The following is a 13039-nucleotide window of genomic DNA, read 5'->3' on the forward strand; positions in this document are numbered from 1 at the left end:
GAATGTGGTGGTCGTCGCAGAACTGGAGGAATCTCTTTCCGGTGAACTGCGTACCGTTGTCGGTTATGATGGAGTTCGGGATCCCGAAGCGGTGGATGATGTCGGTGAAGAATTGTACCGTCTGCTCGGACTTGATCTGCGCCACAGGCCTTGCTTCGATCCATTTGGAAAACTTGTCGACAGTGACGAGTAGGTGGGTGAAGCCCCCGGGCGCCCTTTTGAAGGGTCCAACAAGATCCAACCCCCAGACCGCGAACGGCCACGTGATGGGGATGGTTTGCAACGCTTGTGCGGGCAGATGGGTTTGGCGGGCAAAGAATTGGCATCCTTCGCACGTGCGGACCACCTGGGTAGCATCCGCGACCGCGGTTAGCCAGTAGAAACCTTGCCGGAAGGCATTGCCTACCAGCGTCCTTGGCGCAGCGTGGTGACCGCAGGCCCCGGCGTGGATGTCCTGGATCAGCGCCCTCCCCTGCTCGATCGGGATGCAGCGCTGGAGGATCCCCGTGTGGCTTCGCTTGTAAAGCTCTTGGTTGATGACGGCGAAGGATTTCGCTCGGCGCGTGATCCTGCGGGCTTCGGTCTTGTCAGTTGGGAGCACGTCGTGGATAAGGTACTCGAGGTATGGGACCCCCCGCCGCGGGACCCGCCTCGATTTCCATAACCGCGGGGTCGGAGGGCTTGGCTTTCGCGACCGGGTCGGATGGGGCGGCGTTGTTTCCCTCGGGATTGGTGTTCGGGTCCCAGATAGGTGGCGTATTGCCGACCTCCCCTGACCCGGATCCCGACCCCGAGGCTGGGCATGCCCCGCCGACCCCTCCTGGCTCCGGGTAGCGGATCGAAGGCTTCAGCTGGTCGCTAACGAAGACGCCGTCGGGGGCGGGCGTCCGGCCAGACGCCGCCTTAGCGAGCTCGTCGGCGGCCTCGTTGAAGCGCCTTGCGACGTGATTGAGCTCCAGCCCGTCGAACTTGTCCTCGAGCTTACGTACCTCGTTGCAGTAGGCGGCCATCTTTGGGTCATGGCAGCTCCACTCTTTCATGACTTGTTCGACGACCAACTGGGAATCGCCTCGGACGTCCAGTCAACGGATGCCCAGCTCGATGGCGATGCGAAGCCCGTTGAGAAGGGCTTCATACTCAGCGACATTGTTGGATGCAGGAAAATGGAGGCGAATCATGTACCTGATGCGCACGCCTAGTGGGGAGACGAAGACGAGGCCTGCTCCGGCGCGGGCCCTCATTAGCGACCCGTCGAAGTACATCGTCCAGTACTCCTGCTCCTCTGTTGCCGTTGGGGCTTGTACCTCCGTCCACTCGGCCACGAAATTGGCAAGTACCTGGGACTTAATGGCGGTGCGGGGGACGTAGGTAATACCCTGATCCAATAGCTCGAGCGCCCACTTCGCGATCCTTCCTGTCGCATTCGGGTTCCGGATTACTTCACCAAGCGGGAATGAGGAAACGACCGTTACCGGGTGGGAGGTGAAGTAGTGACGCAGCTTCCTCTTCGTGATGAGGATGGCGTAGACCAGCTTTTGGATCTGCGGGTATCGTGACTTGGACTCGGACAACACCTCGCTGATGAAGTGCACCGGGCGTTGCACCTTAAGAGCGTGCCCCTCCTCCTCCCGCTCCACCACTAGGGCCGCGCTGACCACCTGAGTGGTTGCCGCGACGTAGAGTAAGAGGGTCTCACCGTCGGCCGGCGGAACCAGGATCGGGGCCTTCGTCAGGAGGTCCTTGAGCCGGTCAAGCGCCTCCTGCGCCCCGCTGGTCCACTCGAAGCGGTCGGATTTCTTGAGGAGCCGGTAGAGGGGAAGTCCCCGCTCACCGAGGCGCGAGATGAAGCGGCTTAGGGATGCTAAGCATCCCATGACGCGCTGCACTCCCCTCATGTTCCGGATCGGCCCCATGCCGTTGATGGCCGCTATCTTCTCCGGGTTCGCCTCGATGCCGCGTACGGAGACGATGAAGCCTAGCAGCATGCCCATCGGGACGCCGAACACGCATTTCTCCGGGTTAAGCTTGATATGCTTATCCCTTAGCCTTTCGAAGGCTAGTTCCAGGTCGGGGACAAGCTGATCGCTCTTCCTGGATTTGACCACGATGTCGTCGACATAAGCCTCAACGGTTCGCCCGATGAGATCCCCAAAGCACTTGAGCATACATCGCTGGAAGGTAGCCCCCGCGTTTTTGAGGCCGAATGGCATCTTGACGTAGCAGTAGGGGCCGAAGGGGGTGATGAAGGAGGTGGCGAGCTGGTCGGCCTCCTTCATCACGATTTGGTGGTAGCCGGAGTATGCATCGAGGAAGCTGAGTGTTTCGCACCCGGCTGTCGAGTCGACTATTTGGTCTATACGCGGCAAAGGAAACGGATCCTTTGGACACGCTTTGTTGAGACCGGTATAATCGACACACATTCTCCATTTCCCATTCTTTTTCGGTACAAGAACAGGATTGGCCAACCACTCGGGGTGGTGAACTTCCTTGATGAAGCCGGCCGCCAGGAGCTTTTCAAGTTCTTCGCCAATGGCCCTGCGCCTTTCTTCGTCGAAACGGCGCAAGCCCTGCTTCACCGGCTTAGAGCCGGCCCTGATGTTCAGGGAATGCTCGGCGACTTCCCTCGGGATGCCTGGCACGTCCGAGGGTTCCCACGGAAAGACATCGCTGTTTGCGCGGAGGAAGCCGACGAGCGCGCTTTCCTATTTGGGAGATAGGGCCGCGCTGATTCGCACCACCCCTGCGCTGGAACAACCGGGATTGAGGGGGACTTCTTTGATACCTTCGGTGGGCTTGAAGGGGATTCCTGACTGCTTGGCGTCGGACCGGTCCTCAACAGTTTCCTCAAGCTGGGCCACCGTGTCGCCCGAGACGGTGATAGCCGCGGCGTACTCGCAGCACTCGACGTCGCACTCGTATGCCTTCTGGAAGGTTGTGCCGATGGTGATGACTCCGTTGGGCCCCGGCAGCTTAAGCTTGAGGTAGGTGTAGTTGGGGATTGCCATGAACTTCGCGTAGCATGGGCGGCCCAAGATGGCGTGGTAGGTTCCGTGAAAGCCCACCACCTCGAAGGTGAGGACCTCCTTCCTGTAATTAGAAGGGGTCCCAAACGTGACGGGCAGGTCGATCTGCCCGAGGGGCGTCGCCTGCTTCCCTGGCACAACGCCATGAAAGGGGGCCTTGCTAGGACGGAGACGGGAGCGGTCGATCCCCATGGCGTCGAGGGTTTCAGCGTAGAGGAGGTTGAGGCCGCTTCCCCCATCCATGAGTACCTTGGTGAGACGCGTCGTGCCAATGATGGGGTCGACGACGAGAGGATAGCGCCCTGGATGCCGGACGCGTCCAGGGTGGTCGGATCTGTCGAAGGTGATGGCCGGCGCGGACCAATCCAGGAAAGTCGGGGTCGCCGGCTCGGCGGCGTAAACCTCCCGACGCTCGAGCTTGTGCTGGCGCCTGGTGTCGTACGCAGCGGGGCCCCCGAAGATCATGAAGCAGCCGTCCACTTTAGGAAAGCCGTCTTCTTTCTCCTCGTCGCCCTTCTTTTCCTCCTCGGGCTTCCGTTTTCGATCGCCCTTCACTGGGTTGCCCACGAAGAACCTCTTCATGAGGTTGCAGTCTTTGTAGGCGTGTTTGACGGGGAACTCGTGGTTTGGACACGGTCCCTCGAGCAGCTTGTCGAAGAAGCCGGGTGTGCCCTCGGGGGGCGGCTGCCCTCGCTTTCGTTCGACTGCGGCCACGAGGGGGGCCTCGCGCCGCTGCTTGCTCTTCTTCTTCTGTTGCTGGCGGTTGGAGGTGCCTTCGCCGGCGTCCTCCTCCCGCTTTGCTTTGCCTTTGGAGCGATCAAAGATCGCTCCGACAGCCTCTTCGCCGGAGGCATAGCTTGTGGCGATGTTGAGGAGCTCCTCCGTGGTTCGTGGACCTCGGCGCCCTAGTTCGTGGACGAGGGGCCGGCATGAGGTCCCTGCTAGGAAAGCTCCTATGACGTCGGCGTCGGCGACGTTGGAGAGCTCGGTGCGCTTTCTGGAGAAGCGCCGGATGTAATCCCGGAGGGACTCTTCCGCCCCCTGGCGGCAGCTCCGGAGGTCCCAGGAGTTGCCAGGGCGAGTGTACGTCCCTAGGAAGTTTCCTACGAAAATCTCCTTCAAGTCGTTCCAGTTACGAATGCGTCCTGAAGGGATGTGCTCTAGCCAGGCTCTCGTGGAGTCTGCCAGAAATAGAGGTAAGTTGCGGATGATGAACAGGTCATCGTCCGCCCCGCCGGCCTGACATGCGAGTCGGTAATCGCTGAGCCATACTCCAGGGTTGGTCTCCCCCGAGTATTTGGCCACGCTCGTAGGTTGCCGGAAGCGCGGCGGGAAGGGCGCATTCAGGATGCGCGCAGAGAAGGCTCGAGGTCCAGCTGCTCCAGGGCTCGGACTGCGATCCTCCCCGCTGTCGTAGCGTCCGCCACGGTGGACGTGGTAGCCACGGTCCGCCCCGTCCGCCCTGTCCGCGCGGGAACGTCTCCGCGCGTTCAGTGTGGCGCGGGCGTCGCGAACGGGACCGATGCGCTGGTGGATGGATCGGGCCTCGCCTATCGCGAGTGGCGGTGCTCGCTGGGCGGTCGCATCTGGATTCGCCTCCGGAGGGGGTTGATGGACAGATTCCCCCCACCGCTCCGGGGGGGCGTCCTGCGTTGCCCTACCGGCGTTCTGGCCGCGTCGTCGAGACGCCGAGCTTTCCGCCTGCTGGACGGCGGCGCACTCGAGTAGGTTACGCATCTCTTGGCGCGCCCATCGCTCCTCAGGCGTTGCCGGCTCGGGGAGCTGTCGGAGCAGTACCGCCGCAACGGAGACGTTCTGGCTGGCGCGGGCAAAGAGCGGTGGACGTTCTCCATCCGCGCAGATGCGTTCCTGGACGTCGCGCGCTCGTTGCCGCGCTCCTCCCTCGTGGTGGGGGTGCTCTACTTCTCGGCGTGCACCCATGTGCTCTTCCGGCAGTAGAGAGCCCTCTAGCGCCCTGGGTAGGGCCCCAGTCGTAGCTGCGGCGCGCGAGGGGGGAGGCCGTTGCCTCCCCTCGGCACCATCGCCGTTGGACCCCTCGGAGTGCGCGTCAGCCATGAAGCACTCGCGCGAGGGGTCAGGATTCTCGTTATTAGAGCTAGTGTCGGAGGCTGCCCTTGCCACGCCTACGAGCTCGTTGCTCGCGGGCAACGTGGCGAGGGACCGCATTAGGAGGCGGCCATGAGCCCCCGCGGCGTTGCGTAGCCCGAGGAGCCATCCTTCTGGTGAGGCCCTTCCGGCTGGTGTCCGGCCTCTCGTCGTCGTCGTCCTGGCGGTGGTGCCGAGGGCAGCAGGACGAGCGGGCAGGACGTGGACAGGGATCAGCTCGATCCCGTTCCCGGTGGCCAGAAAGTCCAGGCTCCCGAAGCGGATCAGGGAGCCCGGAGCGAAGCTGCGATCGCGATTGGCCATCTGAGACTTGGTGATGTACACGCAAAGGTCCCCTACCTGGCGCGCCAACTGTCGTTGTCAAGATCGGCGGATCAGGACTTTAGACTAGTGAATTTCTTTTATGCGCGTGAGCCTCAGATGGTTGCACGGGAGACACGGATTAGACTGGTTCGGGCAAAGGGAGCCCTACGTCCAGTATGGAGGATGCTCGTGTTGCCCGCGCAGGGGTTCTGTAGTAGGGGGTTACAGATGGGCGAGAGAGGGACTGGTCCCAAGTCTCTTGTGTTCTAGGAGGAGTGTTGATCTTTCGAGATGCCGATTGATCGATCCCCCTCCCCCGGCTCTAGGTTTCCCCTTTTATATCGCAAGGGGCCGGCCGGAGTTACAAATGGGAACCGGGTAAAAGGTAGAGAGAGAGGTGGTAAAAAGGCCTGGCGGGAAAGAGGGCAGGGGCCCATGGCGCCCGACATCCTGCCGACCCTGAACGCGTGCCGTCGTGCATGCTCGAAGGGGTCGCCGCCGGATGCCAAGTGTTGCAGCTCCTCGCAGGTAGCTACTTCGACGTTCGTAGGTATCAGGATAGATCATGATGAGGGGGTTTCGTCGTCACCTTGCTGTCCGTTAGGGAGGACGGTGGATACCGCCGTTCTGACGATGGCTTGTTGAGAGGGGGAGCTCCACACCAGTTTTGCCGCTTGCGCGGGGCCCGAGGGCGTGCGGGACCCGAGGACGGGGCCGCCCCTTACTCCGCTCTGGTCGCCGTAGATCATGAGTACTTTGTGACGAATGGGGGCTGGCCGCCAGTACTGTAGCTCGTACAGGATGGCTGTGCGCGGGTACTTGCGCCGGGTCGCGTGGGGGGCGCGGTCGCCCTGCGCTCCGCCTTCTCTGCGGCGCATTTATGGTGAGGCCGACGGGGGGCCCCACCGGATTTGTTCTGTCTACGCGGAATGTATCCGAGGAGGACTCTGACCCGTGGGCCTCAACATGCCCGACTCCCTTGCTCGGGGTCGGGCGAGGCGGGACCTTTGTGGTGCGGGGTCGGGGGCTCCCGACCCTGGGGGCGCGGTCGGTCGAGGCGGAAACCCTGCGGAAGGAGGTCGGGCGCTCCCGGTCCTGACGCTGGGGTCGGTCGAGGCGGAGACTTGATCACACTTTGGTGGGCCTGGGCCTTCAGGTTTGTTTCCTTAAGCTGCGTATTAGGGGGCCGTTGATATTTCCCCCCGACAGTAGCCCCGAGCCTGTGGTGGAGCAGGAGTGCTCCTCCGGAGGCTCCTTTTGCTTGCTTCATTGTTCACCATGCTTGAGAGAACCTGTCAGTTTGTGACCACACGTGTGGTAGTTTTTTGCGAGGCTAACCCCCGAGCTCCTGCTCGCTACAGGAAACCGATCGGGAGGCCAGGTCGACTTTTTGATCGTTGCCCCTCAAGCGTCCGTTCGCTAGGACGGAGGGGTTGAGCCTGGCCACGTTATCCGCGTAGGACGAACCGTGGTGCTCGTTTGAGCTGCAAACGGGTAAGTTCGAGTGGAGTCCCGGTCCCCGTTCGGGGGGGTCCGGCTCGGGCCAAGCTGGTGGCGCACTCCAATTTCTCGCCAGTCGGTTCATATAGTTCTCGGATCCGTTCGATTGGATCTGAGGGCTCGTTGCCTTTCCCCGTGGAAAAACCATGAACGTTATACTGAGCGGGACTCGAACGTGAGGTTGGGGCGCCCTTGGCGTTTGCTCGCCTGGGTGTTGGCCGCTAGCGGGCCCGTCCCTTCTCACCCCTTGCTCAGGGATGTCCTGGGGCAACTGTCGAACCCGTGTTGGGCCAGTTTTCGAACCCCTGGACCGTATTGGGCCGTAGGGGCGTTTTCAGCCCCGTATCCCTTTCTTACGTTCCTGTGGGCGTTGGGCCGGAGCGGAGCGGTTGATGTGCCAGGGCCGGTCGTGCGGAGCGTTGTGGGCGCGAAGCCCGGGGGATGGAGTTATGGAAGCGCCGTCCCGCGGATCGAGGAAGATAGGATGTTTTTTCGCGGCCGATCGTGCGCGCGATTTTCGAAAGGAAACGGGCGTAGCAGGGGCGTACCTGGCGCCGCATTTATGGCGGCCGGGGCATCGGTTTGGCTTCCCCGGTACTCTTCCTATAAAAGCTGGAACACGCCGCTCCGGTTCCTCTCCTTTCGCGCTCAAGCCTTCTCGCCTTCTTGCTCCCCTGCACTCGCTTTGTCTTCCTTGTTCCCATTGCCCTCCGTCGCGCGTTTCGCCTTCGTCTTCGTCGGCCCTCTGCCCTCCTTGGCGATGGCTTCCTGGGGAATCTCCCACTTCACCGCCAAGCGTGCCGAAGGTCTGGTGCGGAAGGGGCTCCTTTGTGAGAAGACGGCGGCGGACGAGTGGAGGCTGCCGGGGACGGAGCAGGTTCCGTCGCCGCCCGCCGGCTACGTCGTCTCCTTCGCCCATTTCCACGAGCGGGGATTCGCCTCCGCTCGAAGCCGTTTCTTCCGCGGGCTGCTCCACTACTACGGGCTCGAGCTCCAGCACCTCAACCCCAACGGGATCCAGCACATTGCGGCGTTCGTCGCGTTGTGCGAGGGATTCCTGGGAATCGAGCCCCACTTCGAGCTGTGGAAGTACTTCTTCACGGTGAGCCTCTACCAGAAGACCGGGAGGGCCGGAAGCCAGCAACAGTCGCCTCCGGTGCCGATTGGGTGCGCCGGCATCCACCTCCGTCACACTCGCTCCAAGGAGTATATGACGGTGAAGACCTCCATGTCCCACAAGGGGTGGCATAACCAGTGGTTCTACGTGAAGAACTACCCGAACTCCCCCCTGCCGCCGTTCACCGGCCGCACCATTGACGCGGCGCCCGACGTGTGGGCGTACGGGCCGGTGGAGAAGGAGAAGAAGAAGATCTTCGACCTCCTGCAGGCCATCGGGCAATTGAAGCGGGAGGGACTCACTGGTGCCGGTGTCATCGGCGCCTACCACGCCCGGCGGGTGGCGTCGCTGATGCTTCGGATCCGACCCCTCGGCGTCATGACCCCCCCCGACACGCCGCCCGATGGCACCTTCCTGGTGATAGGCGCGCTCGCCGACTCCGAGATCCAGCAACGGCTCCGGGAGGCGCTGGAGGATAAGGACGTCGGGTATCCGGTCCCTGGGCACCCGCCGATGCGCCCGGAGCCGGGCTTCGTGGACCTGGTAAGGCGTCTGGGTCACTACCTCTTCCCCCTGATGTTCTGCCGTCTTGTCGTTCTGATGTTGATCCTCCTTTTCGCCTCACAGGGCTCGCTGACCCGGGTTAAGGACTCTCTCCCGCCGGTGCCGGAGGATGCCGCACGGAGGGCCCTCAACCGCGTTCAGGCGGAGAAGGACAAGTGCCGTAAGGACAAGGAGACGGAGAAGCGGCGGCAGAGGGCCGCCAAGGAGCTCCTACGGCGGCGGAAAGGGGCGGTCGTGTCTGATGACGACGACGACGATGAAGAAGAAGAAGAAGAAGAAGAGGAGGAGGAGGAGGAAGAATGGGAATTGTTTGCCCCCCGTTCGGGGGCTTTAGTGATTCGCGACGCACCCCCGCAGACGACGGTAGGGGGTGCGGCGGCGGGAGCGCCCGTGCGGGATCCGGCTCCCCCCGGTCCTGGGGCCGTGCCTCAGGGGTCGGCGCAGCGCGCGCTCCCGGAGCCTGCGCGGACCGCTCCTCAGGGGGCGACGCAGGGCGTCCCCCGAGGGTCGGCACAGGATCCTCCCCAGAGGGGGGCGCAGGGAGCCCCTTCAGGGCCGTCCCAGGGCACTCCCCAGGAGCAGGCGCGGGGTGCTCCTTCGGTGCCGGCGAGGGATGTCGCCCCGGCGCCGAGCCGGAGCGTCCCTCAGGGTTCTTCAGAGCCTGCCCCTACCGCAGTCTTGGGTCCGGCGTGGGGCGCCCCTCAGGAGTCCGTTCGGGGGGCTCCTCGGGGATCCGTGGGGGCTGCCCCCGCCACCGTGCCTGCTGGCGGGGGGCAACGGGGTGGCGACAAGCGGCCACTGCCGGACGCCCCGGGGTCGGCGTCAGGCTCCGAGTCGAAGTGCGTACGTCGCCCCTTTGCTTCGAGGGTGTAAGTTGACTCTCCCCGCACGTCATTTTTCCTTCCTTCCATATGTTTCTATTTGACGCCTATTCGTCGACGTTGCAGCGCTTCTCCCCGTGGTGTCAGCCTGCGGCTGGCGCCCAAGAAGATGCTGCGGTCGTCGTCCTCCTCTGGGGGACGGGACGCCGCCCCGCCAGCGGCGACTGGCGGGGTTCCTGGCGTGGCCGCGGGTCTCCCAGCGGAGGTGGCCGCTGAGGGGCCGGTCGTCGGGACGGCGGCGGGGTCAGCCGCCAGAGGGGGAGCGGACCCCACTCCGCCCGCGGCCCCACCGGTCGTTCTTCCGGCCCAGGCCACGATTCCTCCGGGCCCACAAGCCGGGGAGGTGATTGACCTCGACGCCGACGAGGCGGAGGATGCGGAGACGGCGGTGGGCGGGGCGGATGCCCCTGCTGACGTGGCGAGGTCGGAGGCGGAGGGGGCGCTGGTCCCCGAGGGCGCGGCAGTGGTGGAGGTACCGGTGCCGGAGGGTGAGGTCCCCGCCCCGGCTGCTCCCACGGGGGTGCTTCCGGCGGCCGAGGGGGACGTGCCCACAGAGGTGCCGTCGGCGGCCGCGGTGGCGACGGGCGTGCAGGCGCCGGAGTCGTCGGTAGACCCTGGGATCTCTGGTGTCATGATGTTGTCGTTGGCGACGACGTCAGAGTCGGGCCCCGTTCCGCCCTCGGCTTCCTCCGTCCCCGGGGCGTGGAGAGGGCACATCCTCCGCTGGTCATCCCGCGACGATCCGCCGCGGCGCCTTTATGCACTGGACGATGCTGCTGAGTGGCATAAGTGGCAGGTGGTGCACGGCGGTGTCGCCCGGGCTCAAGCGGCGCTGACCTCGGCGTTGGGAGCCTTGGCCGACACCGTAGTCCCTGGCAACCAGGTATGTTTGTTCCCGCCGCTCGGTGATAAGCTCTTTTCCTTTTACTTTCTTGTCTTACCGTCATGTTACTTTGCAGGCTCTCCAGGAGGCCAGCCTGGAGAAATCCAACTTCCTCCGGCGACAGCGGAAACTCTGGGAGCACTACATCGCCAAGAGGGAGCGTTCCAGGGGTCTGGCCCTGCAGCTCGGTGCTGCCCAGGGGGCCGTTCGCGACCTGGAGGGGCGCGAGCAGGCGGCGCTAGAGGGGGCGCGGCGTGCCGAGGCCAAGCTCCAGGCTGTCGTGGAGAAGGCCCGCCTCGACCTTGAGGAATTCCAGGCCGCCATGGAGAAGGCGCGCCATGACGCCGAGGGGCTAAGAGCAGCTGCTACCGAGCAGGCCCGCCGGGACGCTGAGGAACTGGCGCGGCTGAGGGGGGAGAACGCAGCCTTTCGAGCGGAACGCGACCAATTCCGTTTGCAGGTGGACGGGCTCCAGACCGCCGTGTCCCTCAGTGTCGCCCGGGAACACGAGCTGAAGGCCAAGGCCGACGGTGAGGCTCTTTCTGCTTCCGTATTTCTGTGCTGTCGGTGTTTCGTTTCTTTTAACTTGGTGAGGTTTCTTGATCGGCTCCTGCAGAGGACCTTGCCAAGTTGCAGGCCTTGCTCGACGAGGAGCGCGGTGAGCATGGCGCCTTGCGGGATGCGGTCCGCGTCGTCTGCGAGGACTTCGGCGTCGCTCCGGAAGAAGGGTCGAGCTCGCTGCCGACCCGTGTTCTTGAGGTGCGCCGTCGCCGTCGTGAGATTGCCGTGGACGCGCTTCACCTTGGTGTGCGGCGCGCCTTCGGGGTCTTCGGCTCTCACTATGCCGACATTAACTTTGTCGGGATGAGTGAGGGGTATTGCGTCGGCTATACCGACGCCGAGCTGGACGAGATCGACTCCGCGGTGACTGCGCCGGCGGAGGCCCTCGCGAAGCTTTTGGAGGATGAAGCCGTTCCCCCAGCCGACCCTGAAGCCAATCCTGCCGGCCCCGAGGCCCCTGCCGCCGCCGACCCTGAAGCCGTCGCCGTCGCCGACCCTGGGACTACCGCTCCGGCCGATCCTCCTGTTAATTAACTGCACCGGGCATGTGCCCAAAAGACGTTTGTATTTAAGTCAGTCGTTTCGAACTTGTTTGCGTTGGCCATACGGGCCTGTTCTTATGACTTTTTATTTCGCTAAGGAAACCGTTTCCCTTTGTTATTCCTTTGGTTTTGAAAGCGTTTGGATGCGTTGCCGGGTGCGTCAGTAAGTTTTTGATGAGCGAAGGTACCGTAGCCGCTGGGGCGTAGGCTTTTCGCAGTCCGATCGCAACTTGGCTGAGTACCGTTCACGCATCCTTATCTTTCTGTATCCAAAGGTTTTTCGAAAGGGAGAGGCCGATTTTTTGAAAGAAAAAACGTTTTCTTTTTGGCGGTGCCCAGCGGCTGGGGTCGGAGCCCCCGATAGCCCCCGAGGGGTGTTTGATCCTGGGGCCAGGCCAGGGTCGGATACCCCTGAGCTTAAAAGAAAAAGCCTTCTTGTTTCGTGAAGGTCGAAACTGGTAGCCCCCCGAGGGGTGTGCGACCTTGGAGCGAGGCCAGGGTCGGATACCCCTGAGCTTAAACGAAAAGGGCTGAGCCAAGGTGGCTCAGGGTTTCTTTTTAGCAGAAGAACAAAACTGGTAGCCCCCGAGGGGTATGCGACCTTGGAACGAGGCCAGGGTCGGATACCTCTGAGCTTAAACGAAAACGGGGGCAAAGCTATGTATAAATTATGAACAAGAGCTATGGATAGAAGCGTCTTAGCTGTTCTATGTTCTAGGCGTTGCTGAAGATTTGCCCGTCGGGAGTTGCCAGCTTGTAGGTGCCTGGCCGTAGCGCCTGTGCGATGATGAACGGGCCTTCCCAAGGGGGAGTCAACTTGTGCCGACCCCTGTTGTCTTGGACGAGGCGGAGCACTAGATCTCCAACGTTGAAGGCGCGGCCTTGTATCCTGCGGCTGTGGTAACGCCGTAGGGCCTGCTGGTACTTAGCCGAATGCAGGAGGGCTACGTCTCGCGCCTCGTCGAGTTGGTCTTGTGCGTCCTCGAGCGACGCCTAGTTTCCCTGTTCGTCGTATGCTTTTACCCTTGGTGATCCGTACTCCAAGTCGGTGGGCAGAATGGCCTCGGACCCGTAAACCATGAAGAACGGGGTGAATCCCGTCGCCCGGCTGGGGGTCATCCTCAGGCTCCAGAGGACTGCTGGGAGTTCCGCCACCCATCATCCGCCGAACTTTTTAAGGCGGTCGAAGATCCGTGGCTTGAGACCCTGGAGTATCATGCCATTGGCTCGTTCGACTTGCCCGTTCGTGCGGGGGTGCGCAACCGCCGCCCAATCCACTCGAATGTGGTGGTCGTCGCAGAACTGGAGGAATCTCTTTCCGGTGAACTGCGTACCGTTGTCGGTTATGATGGAGTTCGGGATCCCGAAGCCGTGGATGATGTCGGTGAAGAATTGTACCGCCTGCTCGGAGATGATGGAGTCCACAGGCCTTGCTTCGATCCATTTGGAAAACATGTCGACAGCCACGAGTAGGTGGGTGAAGCCCCCGAGCGCCCTTTTGAAGGGTCCAACAACATCCAACCCCCAGACCGCGAACG

At 62.8% G+C, this 13039-nt stretch overlaps 1 protein-coding gene across 1 annotated transcript; it reads left to right on the top strand.

The window, feature by feature from the left end:
• Positions 1 to 8448: 8448 nt before the first annotated feature.
• LOC101781231 (translation initiation factor IF-2-like) lies at positions 8449 to 10948 on the top strand (the record flags this gene model as incomplete). The annotated part of the gene is made up of 7 exons (XM_004987311.1): positions 8449 to 8613; positions 8698 to 8789; positions 9582 to 9807; positions 9889 to 10122; positions 10312 to 10398; positions 10475 to 10603; positions 10715 to 10948. Coding segments are annotated over exons 1-7 (1167 nt in total), but the record flags the coding sequence as incomplete, so codon positions are not given.
• Positions 10949 to 13039: the final 2091 nt, after the last annotated feature.

Source organism: Setaria italica, unplaced genomic scaffold (genome assembly GCF_000263155.2).
Source record: "Setaria italica strain Yugu1 unplaced genomic scaffold, Setaria_italica_v2.0 scaffold_35, whole genome shotgun sequence".
Taxonomy (NCBI): Eukaryota; Viridiplantae; Streptophyta; class Magnoliopsida; order Poales; family Poaceae; genus Setaria; species Setaria italica.